This window comes from Leptonychotes weddellii, chromosome 14 (assembly GCF_054177405.1).
Source record: "Leptonychotes weddellii isolate Sample4059 chromosome 14, ASM5417740v2, whole genome shotgun sequence".
Taxonomy (NCBI): domain Eukaryota; kingdom Metazoa; phylum Chordata; class Mammalia; order Carnivora; family Phocidae; genus Leptonychotes; species Leptonychotes weddellii.
In genome coordinates this window covers 39,787,404-39,807,385 of record NC_138382.1, presented here as the reverse complement: position 1 = coordinate 39,807,385, position 19,982 = coordinate 39,787,404, and the positions used below count along the sequence as shown (strand labels likewise).

General features: G+C 37.5%; 1 protein-coding gene across 5 annotated transcripts in view; it reads left to right on the top strand.

The window, feature by feature from the left end:
- Positions 1-19,982, top strand: part of ELAVL2 (ELAV like RNA binding protein 2) — a 140,488-nt gene that overhangs the window by 68,097 nt on the left and 52,409 nt on the right. For 3 of the 5 annotated variants that reach the window (XM_081803039.1, XM_081803037.1, XM_081803038.1), the window contains exons 2-3: positions 2,872-2,962; positions 5,798-6,041. In XM_081803039.1, coding sequence (XP_081659165.1) covers positions 2,891-2,962; positions 5,798-6,041 — 316 coding nt within the window. In that variant the 5' untranslated portion in view covers positions 2,872-2,890. The remainder of the gene's footprint in view (positions 1-2,871; positions 2,963-5,797; positions 6,042-19,982) is intronic. The other 2 variants (XM_081803040.1, XM_081803041.1) reach the window with 1 other exon arrangement.

The following is a 19,982-nucleotide window of genomic DNA, read 5'->3' as shown; positions in this document are numbered from 1 at the left end:
ATGCTTATACTGTTTATACCAAGTAGTTTGTACTTAATTTGGTAGACAGCAGGGAGCTATTGCGTGTTTAGGAAAATCCATTAGGGAGTAGTAGTATTAGTGTGGATTAGGATGATGAGGGGACCTTTGGGAAGGCTATAGTTCAGTGGTTCCGATGATGAAGCATGAGGGTCCAGATTGGGATGGTGACCATGACAATGGAGAAGTCCATGCAGTTGGACAGGCCTCACCAGGGGATATGCAGTGGTCTCTCAGTGGTCCTACTATGACTTTAACCTGCAAAGGTCTGTTCCCCAGATCAGGTGGGATCTAGGTCTTGGAGACCTTCCCCCCCCACCCCCCACCCCTTGCAGACATTGTACTTAATGAGAATTCTCAATATATTCAGGATGTTTTTGATGAGCAGTCTGTCTTGTTTGGTGGCTATCTGTAAGAGGTTGAAAATAGGAAGGAAACTGATGAACCTTACTTTTTAGAACTCTGTATTAGGAGGTTTGAAAAATAGGGACTTTGGTTTTCTCTCATGTGACCAGAAAATTGTCAGTCCTAGATAGGAGAAATCAAACAATAGCGTTGGTTTCCTAAAATCCACTACTGTAAGAAACTTTAGAAGTTAAAGTACACAGTGGGCCATTTAAGTAAAAAAGGAAAAAAAAAAAAGTCAACTTAAAAAGCCTTTATGGAGTTTTGGAAGTAAACTGTGTGAGTGTGCAGACACAGAGGGCGTGTGTCCTGTGTGTGTGTGTGTGTGTGTGTGTGTGTGTTTCTCCCCGGTAAAATCATGGTTCCACCAAACTAATACTTCATCATTACCACTTGTATCTCTTGGAGCCCAGGGAAAGTTTAGCATATTCTAGATTGATCTATGCCGAAGTGCCTTTCATAAATTACTACATGGAGAATAACAGGAGAAAAAGCAGTCTTAATTGGCACAATTGATGTCTAAATTAAGATGTGAACATATATTGAAACATTATTTTTTAAGCTTTAAAATGAATGGTTCTGTGTTGCTGGAATGTGGGCCCCCCCCCCGCCAAAGAGTTTCAGAGCCAATAGAATGTATAAATAGTGCAGGCCGGTTGTCTGTGGTAGATTGAGGAGAGCAGAATCTCCTGTCCTTAAGTGAAGGGGAGTAGCTTTTTACATTTTTAGTAACTGAATTGTTGGCCAGCATAAAGGTAAGGGCCATGTGAGCAGCTTATTTATAACTTTCCATAAAGGTATGTGTCTGCCTCAAGCAGAGAAACTGTCTGGGGTGCTTGAAATGTAAAAGTGCAGTAGAATCATTTTCCATACACAGCCTTTCTAGCTAGTTGGTGCAATAAAGTGATTGTTCACATCCCTGGGGCTTTCAGAAAGAGGGGTGTCGATAGATTAGCTTATTAGCGTCGCCTCCTATGGAATAGAAGGGACTGAGGCCATTAAACGTGAATCTGTGGTTTTATGTAGTGAAAAATGTTCAGATCCAATTCCCGAGGGTATTCAGGACATAGAGTTTAAGCTTGGTTTAACCTCTTGGGTGTGGTCCTACCTGTTCTACCCATGTGGTCTAACCACAATTAGGTTCTTGTCAAAATATTTCATGGATATAAAAGCACTTTATTTTTTCACAGGTTTAGTTCAACTATAAGTAGTTCTTTTTTAAAAAAAAATAAAAAACATAGACTCAGACTGAATTATCTGATAACAGTGGGAGAAGGGAAGAAGTATAAAACATTTTCATGGCATCCTGTAAAGAGTATGTTAAACCCTTTTGGTAGATGCCAGAAAATGGAATCCATTGTTACGTGTTAATTAATGTCATCACTCACGTCCAGAGTATATCGCTTAGAGCCAGGTTTAACTCTAAGGATGAAATTTTTATAATCATAAATACCCAAGTAAAAGATGTTTTTGGCCCTCTTTTGTTACTCATTGTCTATTTTCAGAGACTTGAGTTTTTCTGAATATTCTGTTGACCATTTAAAGGGTCTGCATATATGGCTAAAATGTAAACTTTGGCTTTTGTGCCAATATTGTGGCTCTGCTTAGTATTTGGGCAAGTTGTAATAAGTGGTAAATGGCTCATTAACTATATTGGAGGCCTCATCGCAGCACTAATTTCAAATCGTGCTGCGTTTACAATTTACATATTAAAAAACATTCACTTGATTTCGTTCAGGGACAAAGCTGACATCCTATATAAGCATTACTCCACACAATCCTATTTATTGGTCCAGTTATTTCAATTGAAAGATGCTGGTTTACTGCCTCTTAGTCTATGTGAACGATTCTCAGTGAAACTGTTAGAGATCAGTTGGACGGTAGTGGCAGATTAACCTCACAGGGTTTCGATTCACTTTTAATTTTAAGTCCCAGGATTAAGGATCATTTATAGTATAATGTAACAGTGTGGGCAAATACAGTTTCCCTTAATGCCTTTCTGATATTTTGGGGAAAGAATGCTTTTATGTAAAGCATTCACTTATGAATTGCATGACTGCCTTTTCTCACTATAAATTTCATTCACATTTCCTTCCTTCTCCCACATCCTTAAGAGACAGGACAGCATGCAGTGTTTTTGCTTCGTTTTATTATTTAAAAATTTTTTTGAGATGTGGTTTAAGGTAGTTCTTCAGGATAGATGTCAAGGTAACTAGTTAATACTGTTTGAAAATCAGGCTCTTAATTAAAAATGCTTAATTTGTGCAAGAAAACTACATGTTAAAATGAATTTGGAAAGATTAGATTGGAATTGCCTCAAATTCAATTAAGCCACACTGCATGGACGTGCTGGGAATATCAATACAATCACTGTAAATTTTGTACAAACTGATTTGTTGCATTATCTTGCTCATCTAACATACGGTACTTTTTGTGTCCATATTGCAGACGGCAACTCCAAACTAACATGGCAGTCAGACTGTGTGATGTGGCTTCTCTGCTTAGAAGTGGTTCGTGGGCAGCAGAGCCTTGGACTGGGGTCTGTGGGATTTTTCTTAAATTCTGTAGGCTACTTTTTTTAGCATGTTGCAGGAGTGCTGAGGCCATACCAAACACTTGAACTTTTCATTGGACATACTAATTATTCTTACATTTAACCTATTGTGGTATGGCCATCATTACGACTTAAAGCACATTGCAATTTTAACCATAGTGGTCTATGTAGCATCAGAACCATGGTTTTGTATGTAACTTTTTATAATCTAAATTAGGATTTAGTGCAGACTCAAAAGAGTGACAAGCTTTTTTTTAAAAAAAAAACAAAAAAGTTTTGGTATGGTCTGAATACTAAGTTACCGTAATTCTTTACATTCTGTTTACTATGTATTTTTTTGGTTACTAAATTTTGAAGTTATTTACAATTCCTGATGCTCAAAAAAAAAAAAAATTGTTGAAATTGTGAAACTGGATGAAAATTATTTGCCCAGTAACTGTTGAAAGAGTTTGCATTCTGTGAACAGTTGTGTTGAGCCTATCAATGGAATATGCATTATTTGTAAAATATAGCACATTAGTATCATTTTATTCTGAGCAGATGGTCCTATAGCTGAGAGATGCTGTAATTTTCAGCACACACAGCTTACTGCAGCTGTTCACTTGAATGTTGGCTTAGGAGCTCATTCTTGCCACCTGAACATGGAAATAAATGTGCAATTAAGTGAGGAGTGTTTGTTGTCCTTGCTAAATCCTGCTAATTTCAGTCAATGAACACTTTATATTTCACATGCCATGCCAATGAGTTAAATCCATATCTCCTATTCGGGGTTCATATAGTTTCTACACATACCCTAACTTTTGAATAGTGATTTGTTTTAATTGGCCTTGGCCACTCTCATCTTGCCACTCATTGTTTTCATAAATGCTGGGCAAAGGTTAATCCCATAAGAGTTTTGCTGTGGAAAATGACCCACAGCTAATATTCTACAGACTGGAACAGTTATGCTTTATTAGAAAATTTGAGAACTCCTTTCTCAGTTTCAGATAAATTTGTTAATTATAATAAAATGCATATCTTGAATTGTTTCAATTTTTTTCCTTGCAGATTTCTAAAGATTTCTTTATTTTACCTTGCTCCTTTAAGTGTTCTCTAAGAACACTTACCCAAGAGAGGTAGCATGCAGCTTGTAGGAAAAAAAATACCCATTTCTTTGAAATGCAGTCATGGAGGGTTATAGGTTGTTTGATATTTGATGAGTAGTCTGGATTTTGTCTATTTTTTTAATCACGATAGCACGATAGCATTCTTGCCAGTCTGACCAGTCTTAATCTGGTCAGTTGACGAGTCTCAATCTATCCTATGCTGCCGCCTTTTATAAACATCTCTTGGCAGTAGAGATTTCTTCCTGTATGCTTATCCACTGTTGTGCCCTTTTATTTTTCTTAGGCAATATGCTTTTTAAAAGACTTTTTTCTCTTGTAACACTCTTTCCCTCTACTTTGCTTTTTAAAAATTTTGCCTCAAATTCTTTGCCTTTTATATGTTAGAGAACTTCCCTAAAACTAGCATTCCATCAATTCAGAATTCAGTTTTGAGAAGTAGTTCTTTATGGAGATGAGAGCTGTATTGAATGAAATATGAAGGATAATTCGTTCAGTGATGCTTTGATTTTTGGATTCCCCCACAATCTTGGCTGTCCAAAGTATATAGCTATCAGAAGATGGTTTTTCGAAAATTTGGGGCTGTGGTTTGTGACTCTTTTGCTCAGAGGGCATAGCATTGATTTTTAGGAAGCTAGATCCAAATTTGCTTAATAAGTAGATTTTTAGAGTAGCCTGAACAGTTTGAGGCCATTTTCCCCAAAACTGCTATTTATCCTGTATTTGGAGTTTATAGGTACCTTATTACTTGCATTTCAACAGGCTTATGTGCTCAAATGAAAATTCCTTGGGCTGGTCTGTTTGCAAAAGTTGAAATATTTATGTAATTGTTTTGGTGAACTGGAGAAGTTTTTGTTTTGGGTTTGTTTTTGTTTTTTTTTCCCATTTAAAGTTAGAATCAAGGCAAAATGCCATTTTGAATTGTTTGGGGATTCTATTTTGATGCTGTAGATCAGTCGCCTTGTTGGTGATCTTTACTGTCAAGGTTGACAAGAATGGCTTGTAGATTCTACAAGGTACACTAAGTACTCATAGCTTCTTTTCCAAGTTATCCTACAAATCCTTTTCATGCCCTAACATTTGACATCTGATATTTTTCTTATTTCTTACCAACAGAAGAGGTAGAAGATATTGTCAATCAAAAACATTTCCAATATGTAACCAAAACAGTACATGTTGACAAATTTATATTTTTTAAAGTACTCTTGCTCCTTGATTTTAAGTTAATGGATGTCTGTCAGTTTTAGAATATTGAAACTCTTAGGCTAACTGAAAATCTCTTCAGAGTTAGGAAGACCATTTTTTGGTTTGTCTTTTTGGTAGCATGTTAAGCACTTCTGTTTTGTAGTATGATTTTAGTCAGGGTTTAATTCCGTGCCCTTTGGTACTAGATTTCCTCAGGTCTTTGGACACTGCAGGTGAGTAAGGGTATGTGAATAGACCCCAAAATGCGCTTCTAGAGAATGTTTAACATTTACAGTGTGCTTTTTTATGTGCATGTTTGGAATATGTATGTGAAAGTATACTTGTGAACTTAAATTGACTAGCTTAATGTATGAAGTACAAATTAACGTAGGTGTTACACTTTTTGTTGAAGCTTTATTGTAATTTCAGCAGAACGACTCGTATTTAGTGACAAGTATTTACATTCTTGGTTGGAATCTCTAATAGTTTGTGAAATATGAATTCTGACATTTCTTGTTTTCTCTGTTTTTAGCAGGTAATTGCTGCCATGGAAACACAACTGTCTAATGGGCCAACTTGCAATAACACAGCCAATGGTCCAACCACCATAAACAACAACTGCTCTTCGCCAGTTGACTCTGGGAACACAGAGGACAGCAAGACCAACTTAATAGTCAACTACCTTCCTCAGAACATGACACAGGAGGAACTAAAGAGTCTCTTTGGGAGCATCGGTGAGATAGAGTCCTGTAAGCTTGTAAGGGACAAAATAACAGGTATGCAGTTTTATACAGGTTACTCACCTTTAAAGGATTGTGTTTCACGGTGTGAGAAAATAGTAAGTTTACTGCTTGTAGATCATTCAGTGCTGCAGTTTTACCCACCTAGGTATTCTCTCTGTTACTGAATACATCAGCATCACGAAACCTAGTTTTAAGAGTTTTGTTTTCCTTTTAAAGCATAAAATATTTTTATGGGCAGTATATATTATAACTAGACTTTTATATACCCTGTACTGTACAATAACATCTCTGAAAATGGTTTTAGAAGTCTGTGTATGTCTGGGACAAAGTGTCATGTTGACCTTTAGTTTTTAGTTCCCTGTTCTTATGTGACTTAGCATTTTAACAATGAGCTATAAGAAGCATATTCTGTTTGGGAGAAGAAGAAACCTCTTAAAATGTCTTTTCCTTGAAGTCTGTGTAGTTCTGCTTATAATACATATGACAGAGTAAATAGTAATATTCACATTGTCAATGTATAAATACTTGCACTGATATCATTTGAATGTAGCAAGATCTTATGTTCTGTTCCTTGACAAGGAAAGGAAAAAGTGGTGTATGAGTGTTCCTCTTATCATAAAGATAAAAAAGAAAGAATGGGTAATTTGACCTTTGATACTACATTTTGAACATTGGGTAGTGGAAAATATCCTTAGTATTTTGTAAGATTCAACTAAATATTTAGAATAAGCCAAAACCTAATTGAGCAGGTTCTTGGGATACAAGGGTTAATATTTCCTGTAGTTGTTGTTCTCAAACACTGAAAATGTATGAAGTTAAGTATAGGAAGACTAACTTTCTCATGTTACTGTTAAATTTGAGTGATGTATATTCAATTGCTTTACATGGCTTATAACTCAAACTATAAAAACTAAATATTTGAAATGGGCAAATAATACCTAAAGGCAGTGAGAAGAGTTTGACCAAGAATCTGAACTTTAGTCCTGTGACCTTGGACAAGTCAGCTCTTGGCTTCAGGTCTCCCTTGGTAAAATGGTAGAGGGCAAAGAAAAGGGTCACACTGGGTGATTTCTGCAATCATTTTTACTTTGTTTGAGATAGCACCTTTAGCTGTTCTTTTATCAAGACAGCAGGGTTTACTGCCTCCGAGGTGAGTGAGTGCATTCTTAGAGCTATCACCTCAGCTTGGCCTCACAATCCTGTTTCCTTGAGCTAGAAATTGAAGCTCACAGAGAGAACATACTTAAGTAAAAACTAAGTAAAACATAGTTGTCATCAATCCATACTGAATAATTACATTTTAACTAGTTATGTTACTTAGATATTCGCCACAATATCATCAGGAAGATTTTTTTTTTGATCCTGATAATCAAATGGAGAATATTTTTCCATTTCTTTTTCCAAAATCAGTGTCAGCAGCATACGTGAAATTTATAGACAGTTCTTGAGAAGTTGAAAAATGTAGAGAACAGATGGCTTTTAATACATTTGTCCTGACACTAAAATTTTATTACTATCTTTTTAGCAAAACCACTTCTTCATTTGTGAATTTTGCAACCTCTTTGACATAAATGACTGTGTGATAAATGGTATAAAGGCCATGACATCAATGATGTGATTTCTGGTTTGATTGCTTAGTAACTGTCTCTACCATTAAAAAAACAACAACAACAAAAACTTGAACTAGGTATATAAATGTTGAATTTTTTTGTTATGATAGTGTGAGTAGGTAAAAATACGAAGCAAATCTTACATCCTTTGTATTAAGCCTCTTCCACAGAAAACATTTCAAAGATTTTTATCTTTCATCTCTGGTTGATCTTGAATTATCTTATTCTTTCATAAGTCTTTTACTAGAGCTGTTTTATGGTGCAATAAATTTGAATTCTGTGTCTTCATACCCCTTGTCTCCCTGTCTTTAGTGTGATAAACAGTGGTAATGGAACCACAGTGCATGGTAATCTGAAGTATATGGTTAGATACTGGCAAAGTGCATTAATATTTGCTGTCCATTTCCTTTATCCCCCACCGTTGTCTTTTCAGTGAGAGGGAGCCAATGAAGTTTCTCACCATGGTAAAATTTCTGTTTAAAACCTCTGGTAAGCAAATGGAGTACCAAGAAAATCCACAGTGGGCAGGAGGATCAAAAGATGTTTTCTAAGCTTCATTCCAAGAGACACAGTCATACTTGTTCTTCAGAGTAAATGTTCCATTGACAGGCAGGTTTGAGAAATGCTGCCCTTCATAGTTTCCTATTTAAGAGCCAAACTGCAGATCATTAGCATATTAGAAACCATACATTAAAATCCTGCAGTAAAGAAATCAGTTTTCTGGCCTTATTTGACCACAGAACTCATTTTGGGGGATATCTCTCCAATACTGTATATATATATTTTTTTTTTTTTTAAGATTTTTAAATTTATTTGACAGAGACAGCGAGAGAGGAAACACAAGCAGGGGGAGTGGGAGAGGGAGAAGCAGGCTCCCCGCTGAGCAGGGAGCCTGATGTGGGGCTTGATCCCAGGACCCTGGGATCATGACCTGAGCCGAAGGCAGACACCTAACGACTGAGCCACCCAGGTGCCCCTCCAATACTAGATTTCCATCGAGCATATAAAAGCTTTTGCTATGAAAGCTTTTGAAATCATTTAACAGATTATCAGACACTCTGAAACTCTTCTGTAACCTGTTTATATCAAAGTATGAGCATGTTTCATAAACGAACATCCATGATGATGAACTATGTATTATAAAAAAGTGAGTAGGTAAATAAATGAATACAGAGGCTAGTAACCTGGTTTTGACATAGTCCGCTGACATCTTATTCTTAGTATGGGTTAAAATGGTGTTCACAGGGTCTGACTTAGTTTCAGAGCATAAATTTAAATATATATTTTTTTAAATTCTGAGTTTCGTAGTAAATATTTGTATTGAACAGAATAGTATAGTAAATGGTAGATTTCTAAAACTGGGTTTTGAATGGTTGTACTTTGCCAACTGGGCATATTTTCCTAAAAGCTACTATTAACATATCTAGAAAGATTGAATTTGTGAGGATTTGGACCCTGCCCTGTGGTGTTTAGCATTAGCCAGTTTATGTGGTTTCTCAGTTTACATTTGTAGGGTCAAGTCTGAGTTCCTTGGTCTAATTATCCAATTTATCCTACCTCCTGGGGAGTTACCAGGCCAGCTCTTTGTATTCTGATTTTGTAGGAAGTGAGCATTAATTTTCTTGGTTGTAAGAAAACTATGAGATTACTCTTTGGGAGGAACATTTAATTGCTCTTTTTCATTTTTCTTAATCTTTCCCTGCTTAAATAATACTGAATTAGAAAACTGTATCTCAGGTTAAAAAAAAAAAATCTAGTTAGGAAAGTATGTGGCTCTTTCCTAAGTCCTAAAAGAGAGTATATAATTTTTAGATTGTGTTGTTGTTGGCAAATTAATGTCACTATTTTGATAGAATGAAGATTAGAGAAATACATTAAGACACCTCTTCAGTAGTAAATATAGTAACCTTCTCTTTGGCCTAAATTCTATTTATTATGTTGTTTTTCAGGCCCTTTCTTTGGGCTCATGCCCAGCTTTATGCTTCATCCCATTTCCTGTCTATAGACATTCATCATGAGAAGCTACTGCTGCTTGTACAGTTCAGCTGATGTCGGTCCATCTCTTTGAGGTTATGCATTTTAGAGTCCTTGACCCCTGCTGATGCTGCATTCTAGAGGAGTGAAACGGATTTTATGATGCAAGGAATGAGTAATAGAATGTTAGAATCAGAAACGTCCTTGAGTTGACCTTAGCCAACTCTCTCACTTAACAGGTGATCTGAAGCCCAGGTTTGTTTAAATGACTGAATAGTCCAAGACCACATAGCTGTTAAGTGGTAGAGCAGGGACCAGAATTCTGGTTTTCTGCTTCTTTGCTGGGATATTTCCTCCTTGCCTTTTGTTAGAGGCCAGAGCTCTTTAAAAATTAACCCAGGACCAACTGATGAATTTATAGTGAGACACATAACTTGTACAGATCCACCGAGGGGCAGTTTTTGGTGGGTGTGTCTTCAGAAGGGGAATGAGAGTTTTGAGAGTCAAGGACCGACGGATACATAAAATGAAGGAGAACATCCATGCTTCTCTACAAACTTTGTAGTCTATAGTTGTGAATTTGGATACTCTAGCTCAGTGATTGCTAAATCTGGCTGCCCATCCTCAAGTGAAGGAGTTTTTAAAAATATAGATTCTGAAGGCTTTGGGAATCTGTTGTCAGAAAGCTCCCCAGGTGATTTTGATGGGCAAGCAAGCAGTTTTGGGAATCAGCCTTTTGAGGTATATAGTCAGTGGAGTTACCTGCATTGGAATCACTTGGGATGACTACCAGAAATGCAGCTCTCTGGGCCTTGCCCAGACCTACTGAATCAGAATCTTTGAAGTAGGGCCCAGAATGTTCCATTTACCTGGAAGTTATCCCCTACTTTTCCTGAACATTTTGCAGGGAGATAGAACCAGGATATTCCAGGTTTACCTGAACTCTGGCTGGAATTAGGTGGGAGAGTTGTTATAACTTCAGTGCCTGATCTACGGCAAACTGAGTTTCAGGAGCTGTCCCCTCCCTAGCGGTGTTTTCTGATGCGTTAACTCCTGGGGTGCAGGACTAGAGATGTTTAGTCATTAGGCTCTGTCTTTACTGAACACCTGACCTATCCCTGAAAGGGTGTGTGTGTGTGCACATGTGTAACGGGTTTTCAAAACTCCAAGATAGCTTGTTCTGTCATTGTTACTTTTCCTTTCTTTTAATAGAAGAGCTAGATAAGACCTCAGGTAATGAGTGATGCTCTTTTTTATCTTGGTGTGATGTCTTCACTATTATTCTAGAAATTGTTGGAGGTGGGTCCTTTGCTGACCCCATCAGCTGCCAACTGGAATCTTTCAGACAAAAGGGGAAAACAAAGACCCAAACAAATACAAACTGTAGAGAACCCAGGGAGGGACTTTGCCAGTGTCCCTCCTTGGATGCTTACCTCTGAACACACAATGCCACCTATGGTAACAGAGACTTTCTCCCCCCCCCCTTTTTTAAATAGGGTTCTTAGCTTTTCAGGATTTAAGCAGTAAGTGGTATTTTGTTTTTCTAATCCATACCTTCAAATTTAATAGCATTTATTTACTGTGATGAAGTCAATCCAGTGAGCCTCAGGCTGTTTTGATGAACATTAATTTGAGAAGGTGGTTGTGTGTGTCCGTTAAAATCCTAAAGTCAAGCTGTTGGGTGTCCATACTATCAAGAGATTAAGAATTCTGATTCTTTCAGACATGTAGTTGAAGAGGGCAGAGTGGGTGGGTGTTTGGTGGTAGCTTAATAAACACCTCACATTGCAGACTCTGAGTGCTGCTTAATTAGAGATTTAGCAGAAAGGCTGGTGTGTGCTCAAGTCTTCACAAAACCAGGGCACCTTGGTTCTACTAGTAAATGCTTTAGTGGTCCCTAATGTATTAACTGTGAAATACAATACATTTGAATATGACTATCTTTATTTTATTTTATTTTTTAAAGATTTTATTTATTTATTTGACAGAGAGAGATAGCGAGAGCAGGAACACAAGCAGGGGGAGTGGGTGAGGGAGAAGCAGGCTTCCCGCGGAGCAGGGAGCCCGATGCGGGGCTCGATCCCAGGACCCTGGGATCATGACCTGAGCTGAAGGCAGATGCTTAACAACTGAGCCACCCAGGCGCCCCTATCTTTAGATTTTAGTGACTAAATTTGCATAAAGTGATATTTGTATAAAATGAATTTTTTTTTTTTTTTTGTGGTGGTACTGAAGAAACTTTAATTGCACCTTTGTCCATTTTCAAAGGTCATGACTAATCAGTCATTTAAAAAATTTGTTACCAGTATAGAAGCTTTTTATAAAGTTTTGGGGGAAAAACTTTAAAATTCTATGTTCATTTTTCCACTCAAACCTTGAACTCAGGGTGTTTTAAAGAACAAATTTTAATGTCAGCATTGAGTAATTTAGATGAACTTCAGGATGATGAAATTAAAATTTATCAGAAACTAAATACAGTTCTTTATCTTATCAGGGAGGGAAATCTTTTCCTTAATTCTCTTAGTTTAATTCACAGGCCCCCAGGGACTGAACCTAACAGAAGATAGATTAGACAGTGTTTTATGTCAACTCTATCTCAAATAAAACTGGGCGGGGGCGGAGGGGGGTTAACAGGAGAGGCACACAATTTTTATTAGTATTTTATGTGCACTGGAGCTCAAAAAAGAGAATTGAAACTCAAAGAAGTGGTTAGACTTGGGGGCTTAAACCATTTTACCAAAGGAAAAGGGGTTTGGATTCTGAGGCTTGATAAATTGTGGGGAAGTGACCAGGACTTACATGGGGGAAACTAATGGAAGGTATTGAGCTATTTTAGCAAGGTTTGTTTGTACATTTTGGTGCCAGCTCTCCATCACTGGTGGTGAGAGTTGCTCTCCTCTTTCTGGCACAAGGGCAGGGTACCTCTTCACAAGGGAAATTTGTGACTTTTTTTGTAGGCAGAAAAGGGTAGGGAAGAGAACTCTCTGTGTCTGTTGATTATTAATTGCCTTCAGCTCAAAATAATTGTAGGCCAAAATGGCATTATTTGGGGTGGTATCTTCTTTAGGACCCCTTTACCATGAAATAAATTAACTTTCAGTTAGCAAACCTAAACAGAAAGGTTCTTCTTTGGATATCCAATGGTAATGCATCCTGAAATGGCTAGTTGCTGGGAAGAAAAGACAGCTATCTTGAGGATATAGAAAAGTTTGGAGCAAAACCATTGCTGATTAATTTGTCAATCATCTGGATTTTAGTTTCTCTGATTTCTTGATGTTGATATTTGTGTTACTTTATGCTTTATTCCATTAGAAGGAAATGAAGAAAAGTATTGCAGCTCCCTAGAGCTGGTTACACATTTTTCCAGCAGCTTTTTAAGAATATCTACTGGGAAAATGAGGTTGAACCTATTGTGTAAATGAGGTTTATGAGTTTTGATTCTGTGCTTTGTTGACCCATATCGTCACTGGGGCTTCTAGAATGATCATGGTTGTCTTGTCAGTAGATTAAGAGCATGCATTGAGTGCCTTTGACTTGATTGCTTTATTTATTTGGTACAAAACATAAACTTTGTTAATATATTCCAGTTCATAGAAAACACAGTTGAAGTTCTTCCGTAAGGAGTCCTCCTCTTAAAATTTAGCCAAGTGTGAGTGCATGTGTGCTGTTTGCTATTCCAGATCTTTTCACACTGTTTTTTTTCTAGTTTTTGTTTACTTCTGCACCAGGAGATTGGTAGCATAGAGTAGAAACCACTTTCAATTTATTATTTCGTGGCTGTCCTAGTAATGATGGAAAAACGTAGAAGAGAAAGAAGATGGTGAACTAAATGGGAGAATATAAAGAGCAATTAAATTCTGATACAGGATTTCTTCTTCCTTCTGTAATCCATAGAATGTTCAAATACTGTTTCTCCTCACCTATGAAATTGACTCTCCCCCCTCCCTTTTCCATTATGTAATACAAAATCAACCTGCTTTTCTTTTGATGGTTTTTATTTCACTATCTTATCTATTACACTACCTTAGCATCAGACTTTGTTTTTTAGCTTTCAAAATTATGAATAGAGCAAAGCATTTTGATTTTGTACCTGTTGGAACATTTCCTTTTAAATATTTCCTGAACAGAAGAGTTGATCATTGAAGCTAAAACCGTGCTTCACAATTCACCAGCTTCTTCCAAGCTTGTTCTAAGTTAATTGACTTTCAGTGGAGTGCATTGCTAGTACTGAATTTTAAGAGCTGTGGAAACCCTCAGAGGTTGCCTTTTCAACTGAAAAGGTCAGCTTTAAAAAATATTTCCTGGCATTTTCCTTGTGAGTGTCGTTTGATTTGTGAGGCCTATGCAGTGGCTTTAGTTAGCATGTTTTACTCCTTAAAACATGGTTTCGCTTTTTAAAGTTTTACAATGTCAATATTTTGACACCATTGAATGTCCTTTTATTGGTGATGGTATCTGTCATCAGCTATATTCTGAGAAGCTTTAAAGCTGTAAAGCTGCATTGGCAGCTCTTCCAAGTATTGTGAAGAAACAGATCCTCAGTTAAAACTATCTTTTTGTGATCTAACGTACTCAGCCTTACATCATATATCATATTTAACTAATGGAGGATCATTCTACATTGTTCTAAATAAGAAGAAAGATTCTTACTCTGTATACCTCCTTCACGGAAACAAATGCAAGATGGAGCTGTTCGATTTAAACTGTGTTCATAGCACTCCTTTGTATCTTTCCATGTGAGATGGGCTTGAATGCAGTGGTAATAGGAGTTACCAAACCCCTATGTACACTAGGGTTGTTACTTGCTTAGCTTGGGATCAAGTTCTTAGGATTAACATTGAAACAAAACCGCCTGCTACCTGCTACTCCCCAGCTAGGGAGGTGGCCTAATGAGGCTATTTTAGAGGTTTTAGCCTAGAAAGAATGTGTGACATTTGGGTTCATATCCCGGTCTAGCCACTTCCTTGTAATGTAGCCTTATATGAGCTATTTGACTCCAAAGGGAGTTTCTTTTATCAAGTGGGTAGCACACAGGCATCTCTCTCTATCCTATCCCCTTCTTACCTATCCCCTTCTTACCAGTTAATACACATTCATTTATGACAATTGCAGACTTCCTTCCTTAGGTGAACCAGTTTTGAAAAGATCTTCAAATAGATCTGTTGCTTTCGAATTCTTAGTTTCTCAGGCACGATGTGGGAACAACCTGAAGCTAATGTTCTGTTTTCTGCTTTCTAGGTGATTTGACCAAGATAATTGATTTTCTAGAAGTGGGACAAAGTGGGATAGGAAGTTCAAGGCAGGACTTGGGAGCCCAGAAAGATGATTACTGATAATACATCAGTCTCTATGAACTAGAGTGCTGGAGTGTGGAGTTACTGCTCAGTGTGGTATTGTGTGCATGTTATTCAGAATGAGTGAGCTTGACTTAAAATATGAAGGTACTCTCAGCTGAGCTTCCCCAGTGGACTCTTACTGGCCTGGAAGGTCAGCAGGTTGTTAAATTGAGTCATGAGGTATTGGTTAGATAAAAACGGAGGCTTGTTTTCACTTTTATGGACATCTTCTTCCTTAAAAGTAGGCTGAATTTACATGGGTGTGGGAAACCAAAGTTGTTTCTTCTTGTAATTGTCTTCAAACACATTTTGTAAGATTTCCGTCCTTACTTGCCTACGGATAATGAGAAAATCCTCTAAATTTTTTGGTACTTGCAGATGTTGAAAGTCTGATGCTGTGATATTAAAAAGTCCAAACTTAAAAAAAAAAAGGTAGTACCCCTTTAATATAAATTGTAAATACTATTACCAAATATTCTGATTTCATAAAATCAGACATTCAGGTAGGGAAATGCAGAGGCCTGTGTGTTTGGATGTTAAGAGGCCCAGTATTCCTATAGTGTTAGCAGATCAGAGACTTCCAAAAAAAATTGCTATCCCTTTGTTTTCTTTCTGTTGGAATATTCATTGAAAACATTTAAAGCCTTGCTTTTATTCAGTCATCACAGACTTTACAGATTTGTGTAAGGGGGGGTGGCGATTTCCACGAGGGCATGGTTAACTTAGCAGATGCAATTTTACATCTTGTTTTCCTTTTTTTGTTAAATCCGTATGCATATTGTGAATTAGAGATTATTTTTAGCTCTTAATGAGTTCTTTTCTCATCATTGTACTTTTTGTTGGAACTCTGTTTTCTACATAATGCTTTGATTTTGAAGGGGGAGTGTATATGGCTCACAAATCCACCCCCAACCTCCTGTCCAGCTCCACAGAAATTTGCATTTCTGCATTTGAGGTGACAGATCTGGTTATTTTTTTACTTTGTAGGGTAGATGTGGTCTTGTCCTTGACTCTTCACAACCTGTTTGACCTTCCGGCTTTATCCTGAGAAAGTTAAATTCTCCTTTTGAAGTAAGGTTTAAAGGAGGCAGAGCAGCATGTAAACAGGCAAACCAGAGTCCTTTCATTGTATTCAAGGTCACTGGAGCCTGAGGGAACAATTTTATTTCCTCACATTTTGATGCTTTAAATCCAGTCTTAAGGTGCCACTGGGTCAATAACACAGTGGCCTCCAAGGCACTGTTCTCCGAGTCCTCTTTCCTAACCCTGGTACTAGTCCCTGAGAGCTTTTTTCATACCACTGAAATGAATTATTTAGTTTGTTCTTAGTCCACTTTAAATGGATCTGAGTAGGTTGGTTATGGTGTGTCAAATCAGTTGTCCCACTGAGTCAGTGGTTTACATTGTCAGTATCAATGATTTTGGACAGTCTTCAGGTTTTTTGTTTTTTGTTTTTTTTTTAAATTCTAGTTTTAGCTTTTTCCTTTTTAGAGTACTTTTATCTTTAACTAGTCCCTGATGCAGAATTGTAACTGTAATTGTTTGAAAGAATATCCAGTTGGTTTTATGTTCTCACCTTGCAACCTGTTAAGATATTTATGTAAGCTTAAAGGATTAGAATGGGATATCTGTTCAAGTAGCTTTTAGTGGAAATATGGCATGGGGGTCCGGAGGGGCCTGGCCTGGCCAGGGTATCAAATAGGTTTTAGGAAATGATACAGAAAGTCTTTGAATAACACCTTCATTAGCCTGTAAATTCTGCATTCAGAAGAAACAAAATTCCTTCGGGGATTGTAATAGTCTAGTATGGCTCCTGGTCATTTTGTGTTTCCGTAGAAATTTTGCTTCCCTTCTTTTTTTTATTTTATTTATTTTATTTATTTTGTATTTATTTGACAGAGAGACAGCGAGAGAGGGAACACAAGCAGGGGGAGTGTTGCTTCCCTTCTTTTAACTTATATGAGAATTACAGAGAGTGAAAGTGAAGGGGTAAGTTAGCTCTGTGAGCAATAATGGAATCCAGGGTCTTGGGGTAACAGGCAAGATTGGGAAGTCATTATGTCTGATGGCAAGATTTTAAATTTGAGAACTATCATTTGATAAGATATGATAGCTCATGTAGTTATCACTATGATTAACCTTCAGTTTTTTTTTTGTTTCTGGATATTCAATCAAAAGTCTTGAGAATCGCTGGGAATAAGAAGAAATACTGGGTTAATTTCCATGTTTCAAGAGTGCAGGGACTAAAATGAAGATGTTCCAGTAGCAGAGAAGAGCATAATTGAATTGTTTAATTGATGTTTAATGTAATCTTTCATAGTCTAGAGGCTTAAGAAAAAGAATTTGTCCCTCTCCCTTTCTTCAGAAGAATGCTGCTTAGAGCCAGTCAATCTTTATCTCAATCTCAACTAATCTTAGAGGTATCTGAAGTTTTTACACCTTTACAATTTACAACTGTCTATAGGAGAAAAAGCTTTTTAAACACAGTATAAGTTCTACTTCCTTTAGTCTCAGATGTAATTTTTTGAGAGAGGAGTGGAGTTCAAGAACCCAAGTACAGTATGGAAGGCTTTGGGTTAAAGAGATGCATTTCAGTGAATATATATGTTTTCTTGCTAGGGAAAATATTCTTGCTTGAGGAAAATGAGATTGATAGTCTAGGTATAAATGGACTACCTTAATAATGTTGGTGTTTGTGAGGACAGCTAGAATAAGCCCTTATTTTAAACATTGCATTATGTTTGGGGATAAGGCTTGACTGGTAAGTGATCTGGCACCACACATAAGATTTTTCAAGTTTTCCCAAAATAAAGGAGATTAGTTTGTAATATATACTATTTAGGCCCCAGCTCCTTTATAAATAAATAGCAAGGAAAAAATTGTCAGCAACAACATAAGAGAACTCCTTGACACTAAAGGTTATTGAATATTGGAATGAGCTGAAAGACTTGTGTTTAGTGAAATTGTCATCTGAGTGGTGTACTTGTACTTGAATACCTACCATTTTGTATAGCACTCTGCAGCCTAGGAGGCTCTTTAACATGACTGATTACAATGTTCTGGTAAGAATTGATTTGTGTAATTGACTTGACAAGGGCAAGGTAGATGGTGGAGTTACAGGGATGACTATGAGAGAGTGCATATAGCCCAGCTTTTTTCCACAGATGAGGTATCCTTTCACAGATGTGCATCTTAGGGCTGAGTTAGCAGGAGGTCTTAAACTCCCAGCCCCCTTTTCTATAAGGGACACTTTTGGCAAAAAGATGGATATTCTGAATGAGATGCCTTATGTCACCTTTCTTTGCCCTAATCTTGAAATATGTTTGCGGAGTTGCCATGTGATGTGACCCAAATAGCTTAGGAGTTCTGTCTGTAGAAGTTGCTTCTCACATCAGACGTCCTTATTAAAAACACAGCATCTTCCCCAAGAGTGAGCCTCAGATATGTAATCAGGTAACTTCAGTAATAGCAGATGAAAGCAAGCATCATTTTAAAAGTCCTTAAGATAGGGGCACCTGGGTGGCTCAGTCAGTTAAGCGTCTGTCTTCAGCTCAGGTCATGATCCCAGGGTCCTGGGATTGAGCCTGGTGTCGGACTCCCTGCTCAGCGGGGAGCCTGCTTCTCCTCTCTCTCTGAGCCTCGCTTGCTCTTGCTTGTGCTCACTCACTCTAGCTCTGTCTCAAAGAAATTAAAAAAAAAAAAAACTTTAAAAAAAAGTCCTTAAGATAAATTAAAAGTGTAGGTACTAGTACTTCTTTTATTTATTTATTTTGGAATCTCTGTACCCAATGTAGGGCTCAAACTCACAACCCCGAGATCAAGTTGCATGCTCTGCCAACTGAGCCAGCCAGGCACCCTAGGTGCACTTGTTGAATAAAATTCTTTTTCCCACCATCTTGCTTTAGGTTCGTGGGTACTTGAGATGATAAAATGGTAGTAAGTTAAAAAGATTATTTTTGGGGGTGCCTGGGTGGCTCAGTCGTTAAGCGTCTGCCTTTGGCTCAGGTCATGATCCCAGGGTCCTGGGATTGAGTCCCACATCAGGCTCCCTGCTCGGCGGGAAGCCTGCTTCTCCCTCTCCCACTCTCCCTGCTTGTGTTCCCTCTCTCGCTGTTTCTCTCTCTGTTAAAAAATAAATAAAATCTTAAAAAAAAAAAAAGTTATTTTTGTGTTTAGGTTTTTCCTGTTTCATGGGGGAAATTGTGTCCAGAGTTAGCAGCAGTGGTCAGATGGACTAAGTTGTGGAGTATATGATTTGCATATTACCTTTTTAATATACTTTTTAGTCAGTGGTAAGAGAGCAGCCTCTGTGCTTCTCGAGGTCATTGTGATGGTGCATTTACTGTGATGCTGATGAGGACAGGGACACATCACTTTTGTGTGCTAATGAGTCATTGAGCAAAATCTTTTAAGCATTTGCTTCTTAATTAAAGTGTTTGTGTGAATTTTAAATTTGGAGGATCACAATAGTTAATCTTTTCAACTTTCAAACTAGGTTATTTTGTCAGAGATGTTTATGTGTGATATGAATGTGCCAATCATGGGAGCCAGACCATTTTGTATTTCTTTTTAGAAGCCATCTGTTAATTGGCAGGCAAATTGCCCTGTGGTCTCAGAGTGGTTTGCTGTAACATAGCTGTCCCTCAGCAAAAACAAAATGGGTATTTATTTCTGTCTGGGTACCTCTTGGACTTAATTTGTAGCCATGGTTCCCATCTGACCTGCAGCTTTTAAACTTTCACCTTGTACTACTGGCTTCCTCTATAGGATGTTTTCTCCTTACTGGTTCAGAGAGGGCTTTCTTGAGGTCCTTGAAAGCTGTGTCTGTAGTATTTAAATAAGTTTCCTTTATAGTCAGCATTTATACCCTAACCTGACCAAACACAATTGGTCTGTTTGGGGATTTCTCCTAAGTATAAAAATCAGTCCTTTTATGTGACTATTGCCGGGGGTGGGGGTGGAAGGTGGGGAACAACCATGTTCCTCATATCCTCTTGAAAAGGTAATGCCTTTCTTTATTAAATATAAACTAAACAAAATGTGCTGCACAAAAG